The 13,849-nt window shown below is 34.6% G+C and overlaps 1 protein-coding gene across 12 annotated transcripts in view; it reads left to right on the top strand.

The window, feature by feature from the left end:
* The window catches only part of ANKRD12 (ankyrin repeat domain 12), a 112,560-nt gene that overhangs the window by 18,386 nt on the left and 80,325 nt on the right, over nt 1-13,849 (top strand). For all 12 annotated transcript variants that reach the window (XR_003677207.2, XR_003677210.2, XR_003677208.2 and 9 more), the window contains exon 2: nt 11,143-11,280. Coding sequence is in view for 9 of the 12 variants with exons in the window: in XM_024120804.3 (XP_023976572.1) it covers nt 11,194-11,280 (87 nt within the window). In the remaining 3 variants the exon portion in view is untranslated. The remainder of the gene's footprint in view (nt 1-11,142; nt 11,281-13,849) is intronic.

Genomic DNA, 13,849 nt, shown 5'->3' with positions numbered 1-13,849 from the left:
TGTTTTGCTTTGTTTTCTGATTTTTTTTTTTTTAACTTCTGCTTATTTTAGCTCAGTCGTAGGAAAGTTATCTCTCTTCCTGCCCCCACTACCGTGGTAAAAATGCATTCTTAAAGGAGGAGTACTCATTGCCAAGTAACTCCAGAGCTGTGGTAAAGCTGAGTATATCTGATCGCCTAGTTGGGAAAGACTTGTTGGCACACTTGGAGTTTGATCCCTTCTTGTTTTGTAGATGGAAGCGAAAGACAAAAACTTAGTGGATTGCGATCCCCCTATGAAGAATTTTCAAATCAGACTTATAGTTGGAAGATAGAGTGACTAGAGCAAACAGAATAAAGTAGTGTTTAAAGCATTGATCCTGAGGGTCTAGTGCTCACTGAAGACTGAAAGACTATGAAGTGATCTCAAAGTACAGACTTTTCTTTAATTCTTAGAGGAACATTTCTATAGATTTTTACCATAGCGTACAGCTTCTTAAATTCTGTTACCTGTTTCTGTTCTCCATAGTTCTCCTCCAGCTGTACTGCCAACTAGAGGTGTTTTTCTCTCTTTCCTGTCTTGCCTGTAGTCTACCAAGTCTTCTCTGTCTTCTTTTTTTCCCTTAACCCTCCCTACTTTTGACATGTTGGGTAGTTTTTCTCCACAGACATGGTCCCAAGGTTTATTTCGAGTAGCTTTTCAAAGTATCTTAACAAAGTTTGGCCTCTTCCTATGGGTGATTTTGTACTCTCTGCTAAGAAGAAAAAATTTTCTCCAAATCGTTAGCCTTAGAATAACGGGTAATTCATAAATAAAAAAGAGCAACTTATTAATGTTTACTGAAGAGTCAAGTTAGTTACTATACTAAGAAGTCTGACCTGCAAGCAAAACTTGGCATCATTGCAGTTACCTCAGCTTTCAAGAAGGATGCTTATCTGTGTGTATCACCATTCTTATCTTGAGTTAGTTGTGTTTGTGTCTGCTGTTTTTTGTTAAATTTGTTAACACTTGTTTGGTTAAACTTTATGTTGTGAGTCGTGATGTACATTTTTATCAACAGTAGTATTTGGCAGATTTCCAATAACTGGACTTATTGGGCATGCATGCATTGTGTCCCCCCAGAATGAATGGTTCATTGTGTCTCAAAAATGAATTGGTCAGACTTCTTTTGCTAAAGCAAATGCATGTGTAATCCAAGAGAATTTGCTTGTAGAACGATTTTTTTTTCCTGCTAGAAAGAAGAATTTGATAAGGTAAATGGATGGTGAGATCTTTTTCACCGCCTTACACAGGTCAAGAGATTTGAGATACAGTAGTTTTCTTCCAGTTGTATGTTTACCCCTTGCCGCAGCATCAAAAGCAGTTTCTAGAGGTCTCAGTGAAGGAGGCTTTGAAAAATCAGTTTAGAAAATACTGTTTAAAGTTGTATTTAAACATAAAGAACTGGGTAAAACTTAAATCATTTTCTACTTATCTAAAAGAAGGACAAATATTAACTATAGTTTCTAAGCTTCTGTTGAGACTATTTCAAACTTAAAAACATACAGAAGGCAATAACTAAGAAAAAATTTTTCTGTCTAGATTAGAGGAGAAAATAGACTTCCAGAGAAGCCAGTATTAAATGTTATAATTCATAGGCAGTGACAAGAAACTAATAGTTGCTCTATAAGCTTGCCATAAAAAATGGAAACAGATAAATCTAGGAAGAAGAAAGCTATGGAGTGTTTATGGCATAACTAACAGTCAGTAGAGGAACAAACTAAATAAATATGATAACGGTGTTTGAATGCTCTTTAGAATCCATTTCATTGTAAGTTAAGATAGTCTCCCAAAGAGTTATCCTATGAAAAAAGGAAATGGTAGTAAAATGTTTTTTGTTTTTAATGAGACTATCAGGCTGCCTAATGTGCTTTTTAAATTTATTTATTTATTTAGTGGTACGCGGGCCTCTCACTGTTGTGGCCTCTCCCGTTGCGGGGCACAGGCTCCGGACGCGCAGGCTCAGCGACCATGGCTTATGGGCCCAGCCGCTCCGCGGCATGTGGTATCCTCCCAGACCGGGGCACGAACCCGAGTCCCTGCGTCGGCAGGCGGACTCTCAACCACTGCGCCACCAGGGAAGCCCAAATGTGCTTATTTTAAAATTAGATGGTACCACACACACCCACATACATGCACATTGTGTTTAATATGGTGGGGAAATCCCCTATTTTAAATTAGCCTAAGCAAATTCTTTTGAGATCTTTTATATCATTAAAAATGCTCCCTCATTTAATTTGTTTTTCAAGCTTTCCTAATGATACAAACCACTGGGATATTTATTGAAAGTACAGATTCTTGAGTCTGTTTCAGGCCTACTAAATGTGTAGCACTGTGGGAAAATTTTTATCATCGAGGACTTCTGGGGCCACTAACGTTTATTTGCTTGATAAGTTTAAGTTGTTATGGGTTCGATTTTTTTGACTAATAATCAAATGATGAGAGTTAACTGGTATTAAGTACAGATTCTGTGACCATTAGAGAGCTGTGAAATTTCTAAGTGTGTTTTTGAGAGTAGCATGCATGTAGGAAGGAGGAACAGTGGAAGACGACACTGAATATATAGATGGTTTAAGATAATGATATTAACCAACCAGAAGTATTCACCCATCCATTACTCCCCACTATGAAAGAAATTTAGTAAGTTTTTGGTGTAATTTTGACTGAGTTTAAAAAGACACCTTGGTTCTTAATTCTAACGTGCTTATACTAAAAAAAAAATGGCATATATGCAACTTCTTCATCCAGATGATGTTTAGTTTACACTAGAGTTTTTTTTTAACATCTTTATTGGAGTGTAATTGCTTGTTTCTGCTGTATAACAAAGTGAATCAGCTCTCCATATACATACATCCCCATATCTCCTCCCTCTTGCGTCTCCCTCCCACCCTCCCTATCCCACCCCTCTAGGTGGACACAAAGCACCGAGCTGATCTCCCTGTGCTATGCAGCTGCTTCCCACTAGCTATCTACATTTGGTATACACTAGAGTTTTTGATGTATTTGTGTATGCTAACTTGGTACCTCTGAATAGCAACTAGAATATTTTACCTTCATTACAAACAAAATTATTCAGATAGCAATACTATTAAAAATATTTTTTTTAGTATCCCTTGAATGGTCGCAAACAGGAATGCCATTTAAAACAAAAAAACCAAGAGATTGCTGGGTTACTTTGTTTTAGAAGAAGATATATTTTACTGCTGTGGCTAAATAAGAGTGAAAAAACCTTGAATATAATAGCATACATTCATGGACTGTCAAACCTGGAAGTGAGCTGCTGTTAGATGAATACATAGAGTCCTTGATCTGTAAGGAGCAAGAATATATTTATTGTAAAGGAAGAAACACCTTTGAAAAGGCAGAATCAAAGCTTTTAACTGTTTCCTTTCGCTGTTAGATAGCAAAGTCTGTCATAGAGCTTGCAGATGGTTGGCTCTTAACAAGTATTGATGCCTCTGTGCAGTCTTAGGGCAAGGAGGTTGAAAAACAAGCAGTGTAGTAGTCACCAAGACTATCATACAAAGGATGGAAGAAGAGAATAATTCTTCTTAGCCATGGGACGATAACCACCAACTATTCTCACTTGTAAAGTGGCTGTACTACTTTGTCTTTCCTCCTAACTCTTGGCGATATATGAGAGATCCAGTTCCTCTACACCTTCAACAACACTTGGTCTTCCTTCTCTTTAATTTTAGCCTTTCTCATGGATGTATAGTGGCATCTCATTATTATTTTCCTGATGACTAAGGAGGTTGAGCATCTTTCTCTGTGCTTATTTGCCATTAATTAAATATTCTTTGTTGAACTGTTTAAATCTTTTGTTCCTTTTAAAATTGGATTATCCTCTTACTGATTTGTAAGATTTATTTATATATTCTGGATATAAGTCCTTTACAAAGCCATAATTTGCAAGTATTTTCTCCCTGTATGTCTTGATTTTCATTTGCTTAACAATGTCATTTAAAGAGCAAGAGTTTGCATTGTGAAGTCCCACTTAATCCATATTTTTCCTTGTATAATTTCTGTTTTTCATAGCCTATTTAAGAAATCTTTGTCTAACCCAAGATCACTAAAATATTCTCCCATGTTTTCTGCTAGAAAACATATAACTTCACTTTATACATTTAGATATATGATGCATTTTGAGGTAATATTTTTCTGTGGAGTGAGGTAAGAGTCAAAGTTTTGTTTTTTTGTTTTTTTCTGCATACGGAGATACAGTTGTTCCAACACCATTTGTTGAAAGGAGTATGTGCCTTTCCTCAGTGAACTGCATGGGCAGCAGTTTAGAAACTTAGTTGGACACATATGTACAAGTCTATTTGTAGACTAGACTTTGCATTCTGTCCCATTAATCTGTAAATCTATCTTTATACCAGTAAACACTGTCTTGCTTACTGTATCTTTATAGTGAAATCAAGTAATGTAAGTCCATAAATTTGTTTTTTTCCCAAAATTATTTGGACTTTTTTAGGTCCTTAGCATTTTCATATACATTCTAGAAACGGTTTGTCAGTTTCTATTAAAAAAGCATCCTGAGATTTTGACTAGGATCGCATTGAATTTATAAATCAACTTGGGGAGAACTGATCTCTTATTGAGTCTTCTAATCCATATAAACATAGTGTATCCATTTATTTAGGTCTTTAATTTCTTTCAGCAGTGTTTTTTGTAACTGTAGTCTTAAATAATTTTTGTTATATTTATCCCTAAAAATTTAGTATTTTTGATACTATTGTGAGTTATATTTTAATTTCAGTATCCAACTTTTTGTTGCTAGTATATAGAAACAAAATTTTCATGTATTGACTGTGTATCCTTTGTCCTTCCTATACTTATAAGTTTTAGTAGCCTCTTTATAGATACCTTGCGTTTGTCTCCATTGATGATCATGTCATCCAGAAATAAAACCTGCTTTACTTCTTCCTTTCTAAGCTACATACCTTTTATTTCTTGCCTTATTGAACTAGTTAGGGCCATCAGTAAGTACAGTTTTGAATAGAAGTGGTGTGGTCACCTCAATAGACGCAGAAAAGGCTTTTGACAAAGTTCAACATCCTTTCATGATAAAAACTCCTAACAAGTTAGGTATAGAAGGAATGTAATATAATAAAGGCCATATATAACAGACCCACAGGTAACATCATAGTCAACAGTGAGAAACTTAGCTTTTCCTCTAAAATCAGGAACAATACAAGCTTGCCCACTCTCACCACTTCTATTCAGTATATAGTACTATAAGTCCTAGCCAGAGCAGTTAGACGAGAAAACGAAAAGACATCCAAATCAAAAAGGAAGAAGTTAAATTGTCTCTGTAAATAACATGATAAAAAGCCATAAAGACTCCACCAAAAAAATTATTGAGCTAATAAATTCAGTAAAGTTGCCAGATATCAACATATGAAAAGCAATTGCATTTATATACACTAACAGTGAACTTTCTGAAAAAGAAATTAAGGAAAAAATCCCATTTATAATAGCATCAAAAAGAATAAAATACCTAGGAATAAATTTAACCAAGGAGGTAGAAGATTTGTACACTGAAAAGTATGAGATGTTGATGAAAGAAATTAAAGACATGAATAAATAGAAAGATATCCAATGTGTTCGTTGATCGGGAAGGGTTAATATTATTAAATGTCCATACTACCAAAAGCAGTCTACAGATTCATTGCAATCTCTATCAAAATTCTCATGGTATTTTTCACAGAAGTAGGAAAAACAATCCTAAAATTCATGTGGAACCACAAAAGACTGTGAATAGCCAAAGCATTCTTGAGAAAGAATAACAAAGCTAGAGGCATCACACTTCCAAGTTTCAAACTATACTACAAAGCAATAGTAATCAAAACAGTATGGTACTGGCATAAAAAGAGAGACCAATGGAACAGAATAAAGAACCCAGAAATAAACCCATGCATATACAGTCAACTAATCTTTGACAAGAATTCAAAATGGGGAAAGGATAGTTTTTTCAGTAATTGGTGCTGGGAAAAGTGTATATCCATATGCAAAAGAATGAAATTGGACTCATCATACACAAAAGTTGACTTGAAATAGATTAAAAACTTAAATGCAAGTCCTGAAACCATAAAATTCCTACCAAAAAAATAGGGAAAAGCTCCTTGACATTGGTCTTAACAGTGATTTTATGGATATGACACCAAAAGCACAGGCAACAAAAATAAAAATAAACAAGTGGGACTGCATCAAATAAAAAATATTTTGCACAGCAAAGGAAACAAAATGAAAAGCAACCTGTGGAATGGGAGAAAAATATTTGTAAAACATACATCTGATAAGGGGTTAATATCCAAAAAATATATGGAACCCATACAAGGCAATGGCAAAAAAAAAGACTAAAAAATGGGCAAAGGACCTGAACATTTTTCCAAAGACATACAGAGGGCTAAATATATTAAAAGATTGTACAGTATCACTAATCACAAGGGAAATGCAAATCAAAACCACAATGATATATGCCTCATGCCTCTTAAGATGGCTGTTACCAAAAAGACAGACGATAGTAAGAGGTGGTAAGGGTGTGGCAGAAAGGGTCCCTTGCACACTGTTGGTAAGAATGTAAATTGGTGCAGCCACTATGGAAAACAGTATGGAGGTTCCTCAAAAAATTAAAAGAACTGCCATCTGACCCAACAATCCCACTTTCAGGTATATCTCCAAAGGAAATGAAATTAGAATTAGCTGTACTCCCATGTTCATTGCACCATTGTTTGCAATAGCCACTGTATAGAATCGACCTCAGTGTCTGTTGATGGATGAATGATTAAAGAAAATGTTGACCCTTGAACAATATGAGTGTTAGGGATGCCAATCCTGTGTGCAATCAAAAATCTGCATAAAACTTTACATTTGGCCCTCTGCGTCTGCAGTTCCACATCCTCGGATTCAACCAACCACGGATCATGTAGTAATGTAGTATGTATTTATTGGAAAAAAAAAAAAATCCTTAGGAATTCCCTGGCAGTCCAGTGGTTAGGACTCGAGCGCTTTCACTGCAGGGGACCTGGGTTGAATCCCTGGTCAGGGAACTAAGATCCCACAAGCCCTGCAGTGTGGCCAAAAAATAAATTTAAAAAGAAAGAAAAAAAAAAATCCACATACAAATGGACCCTCACAGTTCAAACCTGTGTTGTTCAAGGGTCAACTGTATATACATTTACAATGGGATATTAGCCATTAAAAAAAAGAATATCCTGCCATTTGTCACAACAGGGTTGAACCTGGAGGACATGCTAAATAAGTGAAATAAGCCAGACGGAAAGATAAATGCTGTGTGGTCTCACTTAGATGTGAAATCTAAAAATGTTGAATTCACAGAAGCAGGGAGAAGAGTGGTGGTTGCCAGAGGCTTGGGAGTAGGGGAGATGGGGAGATACTGTAAAAGGGTATGAACTTTCAGTTATAAGACGAGTAAGTTCTGGGGACCTAGTGTATGGCATGGTGACTGTGGTTATTAATACTGTATTGTATACTTTAAATTTGCTGAGAGTAGATTTTAAGCGGTCTCAACACACACACAAAATGCTGTGAGGAGATGGGTACTTAACTTGATTGTGCTAACCCTTTCACAATGTATCCATTTATCAAATTGGCACATTGTACACCTTAACTATATACAATTTTTGTTTGTCAGTTATACCTCAGTAAAGCTGGGAGGGGAGAGTGATGAGAGCGAACATCCTTGCCTCATTGTTGATCGTAGGAGAGAAAGAAAACATTCACATACTGTTCTATTACTAGTTTGCTGAGAGTTTTGTCATTAACGGGTATTAAATTTTATCAAATGCTTTTTCTATATCTGTTGAAATGGTTATTTATGTCTCTTAGTCTGTTAATACAGTGAATTACGTAGATAGATTTTCAAACATTACGCTGACCTCAAGTTTCTGGTATAAATCCCACTTGGTCATGATGTATTATCCTTTTTTATAAAGATGGATTTGATTTACTAATATTTTGTTGATGATTTTGTTATATGATTATGAGGTATATTGGTCTGCAGTTTTCTTGTAAAAGACTATTCTGCTATCAGGGTATTGATGGCCTCATAAAATATGTTCTCTTTCCTTTTCAGGAGAGTTTGTGTAGAATTGGTAACATTTCTTCCGCTCATGTGTTTTGTAGAATTCACCATTGATGCCATCTGGGTTTTCTTTGTTTCTAAATATGAAATCAAGTTCTTTAATAAGTATTGCATTATTGAGATTGTTTTCTTCAGTGAGCTTTGGTAGTGTGTGCCTTTCAAGGAATTTGTATGTTTCATTTAATTCGTTGAATTTATTTGTATAAAGTTTGTAACGTGTTGTCTTATTTCTAATAGGCGTGGCTAAGAGGTTTATAAATTTTATTGGTTTTTTTTTTTTTTTTAGAAAACCAGTTTTTAGCCTCATTGATTTTTCTTTGTTTTTTAATTTGGATATATTCTTGTTATCTTTCTATAATTGATTCTGGTTTAATTTCTTTGTTGTGTGAGAACAAACTTTGTATGATATTAATTTTAAATTTATTAATGTTTGTTTATGATCCATGATGTGGCCTAGCTTGGTGAATATTATGTGTGTCCTTGAAAAGAATGAGTATTCTGTTTGCTGTGCAGATTTTTCTGTAAATGTCAATTAGATCCAGTCAATTCAAATTGATGGCATTTTTTTAGTTCTTTTATATCCTTGTTGATTTTCTGTCTTACTGAGAGTAGTTGAAGCCTCCCGCTGTAACTATCAATTTGTTTATTTCTTCTGTCAGTTTTGTTGGTTTTTGCTTCCTGTACTTTGAAACTCTGTTGCTAGTTACTTACATGTTTAGTGAATTGGGCCTTTTTTCAGTATATAATATGTAATATCCCTCTTTGCTTTGAGATCTGTTTTGTCTGATATTAATACAGTTACTCCAGCTTTCCTTTGATTATGCTTGCATGGCATATCTTTTTCCATTCTTTTACTTTTAACCTACTCATACCATTATATTTGAAGTGAATTTCTTGTTAGTGTATAGTTTGGTCATTTTTTTTCTCTCCTCTGACAATGTCTTTTAATTGGTGTGTTTAACATTTGCATTTTATATAATTATTGCTATGTTTGGATTAGGTCTATCATTTTATTATTGTTTTGTTTGTTCCTTCTGTTTTTCATTCCTCAGTATTTCTTTTTCTGCCTTCTGTTGGGTTATTTGTACATTTTTAAATATTCAAATTTAATTTACCTAATGTGATTTTGATCATCTCTTTGTGCGTTGATTGTTCTAAGGATTACAGTATATATCTTGGGCCCAGAACCTAATTATTTATTAAGTACTTTGTTGACTGAAGTAATATTTTAAAAATCCATTTGTGAGTTTTGTTAGTGTTAAAATTTTCCAAATACAGTTATTGAAAAATAATACAAGCTTTTTAAACATACAGTCTATTAGTATATTATTGCCACGTTTAATTTTCTCCAAAAATATTCATGACAGTTCTTCATTCACCAGTGACTTGTTTTGCTTGGTCTACAAAAGGAGATACTGCTTCATCTTACAGTCTCTCCTAGGTTAATGCCTGTTGATATTAAGCACCTCGGTTTTGCTTCTGAGTCAGAATTTTTCTCTTTATATATGACTTGTAACTCTAACTCTATAAGCTTTGCATAGGGCTGGCTTTGAGGACAGTACTAAGTTTAAATGATTCCGTTTATATGGTAATAGTAGAAACAGTTAAATGACCCCAAGGGAAACTTTGCCTCTTCTGTGTAGTGTCAGAATTTTTCCTTTATTTCTTCAAGTTTGTTTCCTCCTCTGTAAAATGAAAGATTTGAACTATTTGAACTGTGGCAGTTTTTTTGTGTTGCAGTATACTCTAATTTGGCTACATTCAGATTAATTTAAACTAGTTTTAATAATTTACCAATTAACTCAGTTCATTTAAGGGTTTTTTGGTTTTGTTTCTTTTGAAACCAAACAGATTTTAAAGCACCAGTAGAACAATTTGAAGAATATAGATTTTACTAATTTTCTGTTCAGGATGTCTGAGTTTTAATAATTCATATAGGTCCTAGAATGTAGCTTACTTATATCTATGATACCCATTTATAGGAAATTTATAGCGTGAAGTAGTTAAAATTAGGCTTGTCAGTCATTGTGCTTCTTGTTGTGGCCCAGGTCCTGTTCTTGTTGGCCGGCAGCCTCAGTCTAGCCCAGTGCTGTGCAGTAGAGCTTTCTGCAGTCGTAGAGTAGATAATAGTGCAGACTACACAGATGCACTATGTAGTGTGGTACCAACTTTAATTAATTTATCTTTCAACAACCATGTGTGACTAATAGGTCATCAGACAGCAACACAGGTCTAGCCTCATGGCTACCCCTTTTATATGTAAAATCCACATTTTGGAATTTTTTCTGGATCTCTCAAGCAAAAACTTCTAAGAGGAAAAAAAAAAGCTTTTAAGAGGCTCTTTGACCTATTAAATCAGCTTGTAGAGGAGGAGACAGAAGGCTAAACAAGTTGGAAAGAAAATGATACGTAAAGTGATAATTACAGTATAGTATGATAAGGATTAAATCAGTGAATAGGTTGATAAAGTGACTGAATACCTGGGGATGTCTGGGGGTTCAGTGAATGAAAAAACCACTCTGGGGATTTGAAGTAGTAAGGGCTTAATTTAACTTAAAAGAGAATTCGTTGTAAAATTACTGATCACATATCAAGTTCTTGGTTGAGTCTTTAGAAATAATTTCCAGACCAGTGCAGAACTACCAGAGAATCTGTTAGGAGCTCCTGCCACTGGAGCCATGCTGGGTGGGGTGACAAACACTTTGCCTCCACTTGGACTGCTGCTGGTTACCCAAAAAGCTGGAGGTTAGATACTAGTCTAGAGAAGATGGGAGAAATATAAAAGTAGTTTTCTTTTCAGTGACAAGCTGAATGGACTTGAGCAAGAGAACTTTAATTAGAAGCTCAAATTGTTAAATGAAAACTTACTTTAGGCTAGGATAGCCTCTCGGAGAAAATAAATTATCTTAGAGAGACATGGAAGAAACCAAATTGCACTAATTGTGGTGCATAAACTTTAAGTAGGTTTTATTGCATACATATACAAATAACCCTTATATATCCATTCTTTGCAGATCCAGGATGAGAAGACTGATAAAAGAAGAAGCTAGTTGAACAGCTATAAGATGCCCAAATCTGGGTTCACAAAACCAGTTCAGAGTGAAAATTCTGACAGTGACAGCAATATGGTAGAAAAACCATATGGAAGAAAGGTATATGATTATGCTAAAGATTTGTTGACTCTTTGGAAATTGTGAAAAAGACTCCTGATTTAGTATTTTTATTTATTTATTTATGTATTTATTAAAAACTTTTCTAACTGTAACATTTATTTTGTTTTATTTTATTTTACTTTATTTTATTTTATTTTATTTTATCCACACTCAGTGGCTGTGGGATCTTAGTTCCCCGACCAGGGATTGAACCTGGCCCTTGGCAGTGAACATTCAGAGTCCTAATCACTAGACCACCAGGGAGTTCCCATGATTTCGTATTTTTAGTAACGGCTCATAAAATAAAAAGCCGTATGGATGCCAGCTCTTGGGAGTGAGATTGTTTTTCATTCGCTAAAATAACAAATTACCAAAATCACATAGTTACTTGAGAAATGGTCATGAGGCTGGGGATCCAAGACCTCACAATCATTTGTCATTTCTTCCCCCTGACCCCTGGTACTGAAACACACATATGCAGTAGCCGTTCACTTTTCCACGTCTATAACTTTGGATAAATTTACATAACTTTTCCAAACTCAGTATATCTCTCTGTAATAGAGGAGAGCAGTACTTTATAGAATTGTGACAGTGAAATGACTTAAGTATTGTACTTAATACAATGCTTGGTATATAGTAAGTGCTCAATAAATGTTAACTGTTTTTGTTGTTTATTATTAGTCATTGCCAGTGACCCATGATTCTGCCCTTTTACATCTATCCTTCTTCATTACTATTTAATTTAGACCCTCAAAACCTTTATTTAGACTTCTGTAGTTGTCTCCTAAGCAGTCTCACTATCCCTAGTCTCTGCTTTATCTAGTTATACACATTATCTTTGAATTTTTCTTTCTTTGAATTTTTCTTTCTTTGAATTTTTCTTTTTTTTCTTTTAAGTTCTTTTCTTCCTGTAAGCCATTTTCTTGTTGAAGGACATCTGAAATGTTTCCGGTTTTTGGCTAATATGAATAAAGAGTCTGAACATTCATGTACGAATGTTTTTTGAACAGCTTTATTGAGGTGTAATTTATATACCATAAAATTCACCCACTTAGTGTAAAATTCAGAGATTTTTAGTAAGTTTATAGAGTTGTGCAACCATCATCACAATACAGTTTAGACCATTTCCATCATTGTTAAAAGATCCTTAATGCCCATTTGCAGTGTGTCCCTGTTCCCACCCCAAAGTCCAAGCAACCCCAAATCTGCTTTCAAAATCAGAACACGGGGCTTCCCTGGTGGCGCACTGGTTGCGAGTCTGCCTGCTGATGCAGGGGACACGGGCTCGTGCCATGTTCCGGGAAGATCCCACATGCCGCGGAGTGGATAGGCCCGTGAGCCATGGCTGCTGAGCCTGCGCGTCCGGAGCCTGTGCTCCGCGATGGGAGAGGCCACAACAGTGAGAGACCCGCGTACCACAAAAAAAAAAAAAAAAAAAAAAAAAAAAAAATCAGAACATGTAAGTTTTCAGCTTTGTTCTTTTCAAAAATTCTTTTGGCTATTTAGGGTCATTTGCATTTCCATATAAATTTTAGGATTAGCTTGTCAGTTTCCACAAAAAAAAGCCTGCTGAAATTTTTATAGGGATTTTATTGAATCAGTAGATCACTTTGAGTAGTATGTCATTCTAACATGTCTTCCAGTCCATCACTACAGAATATCTCTCCATTTATTTAGATTTTCAATTTCCCTGACCAATGCTTTGTAGTTTTCAGTGTACAAATCTTGCACTTTTATTGCTAAATTATTAATATTCTTTCGGATGCCATTGTAGATAATTTCATTTAGGATTTTTCACTGCTGGTATATAGAAATGCAAATATTTTTGTATACTCATCTTGTATCCTGTGACCTTACTGAACTCATTTATTCTAAAAGTTTGTGGATTCCCTTAGGATTTTCTACATATGGGATTATGTCATCTACTTATAGACATAACTTCTTTTCCAGTATGAATACTTTTATTTCCTTTTCTTGCCTGATTGCACTGGCAGTCTTTGCTTTTGATTGCAGTGTTTAATCCACTCACATTTCATGTAATTATTGATAAGGTTAGATTTATATCTGCCATTTTGCTCTTTGTTCTTATGTTTCAGGTCTTTTTCTCTCCCATCTTTGCTGCCTTTTTTTAAAAACTGTTTTTTAGTGTACTATTTAAATTTCTATGATTTTTTTAAACTATGTTTCTTAAATTATATTCTTAAAATGTTGAGATATCTAGGGATTATAATGTGCATGCTATTTACTACAGGTTAATATTGACTTAAATCCAGTATAATACAGCAACTTTGCTCCAGTATAGGTCCATTACCTTCCCTTCCTTTGTGTTCTCTGTGTAGTATAGATTATATCTACATTTGTTATTAACTCAACAGAATGTAACAATTATTGTTTCTTACAGTCTTATTCTTTAAAGAAACAAGAGAATTAAAGAGAAATATATATTTATACAGTTCTTTGTTTTTACCTACGAATTTACAAATTTTGGCACTCTTAATTTCTTCCTATGAATTCAGGTTACTGTCTAGTGTCATTTCCTTACAGTCTATAAGAATTTTCCTTAGTATTT

This window comes from Physeter macrocephalus, chromosome 19, assembly GCF_002837175.3.
Source record: "Physeter macrocephalus isolate SW-GA chromosome 19, ASM283717v5, whole genome shotgun sequence".
Classification (NCBI taxonomy): domain Eukaryota; kingdom Metazoa; phylum Chordata; class Mammalia; order Artiodactyla; family Physeteridae; genus Physeter; species Physeter macrocephalus.
Note: the sequence above shows the minus strand (reverse complement) of the source record. Positions and strands in the feature narration are given on the sequence as shown.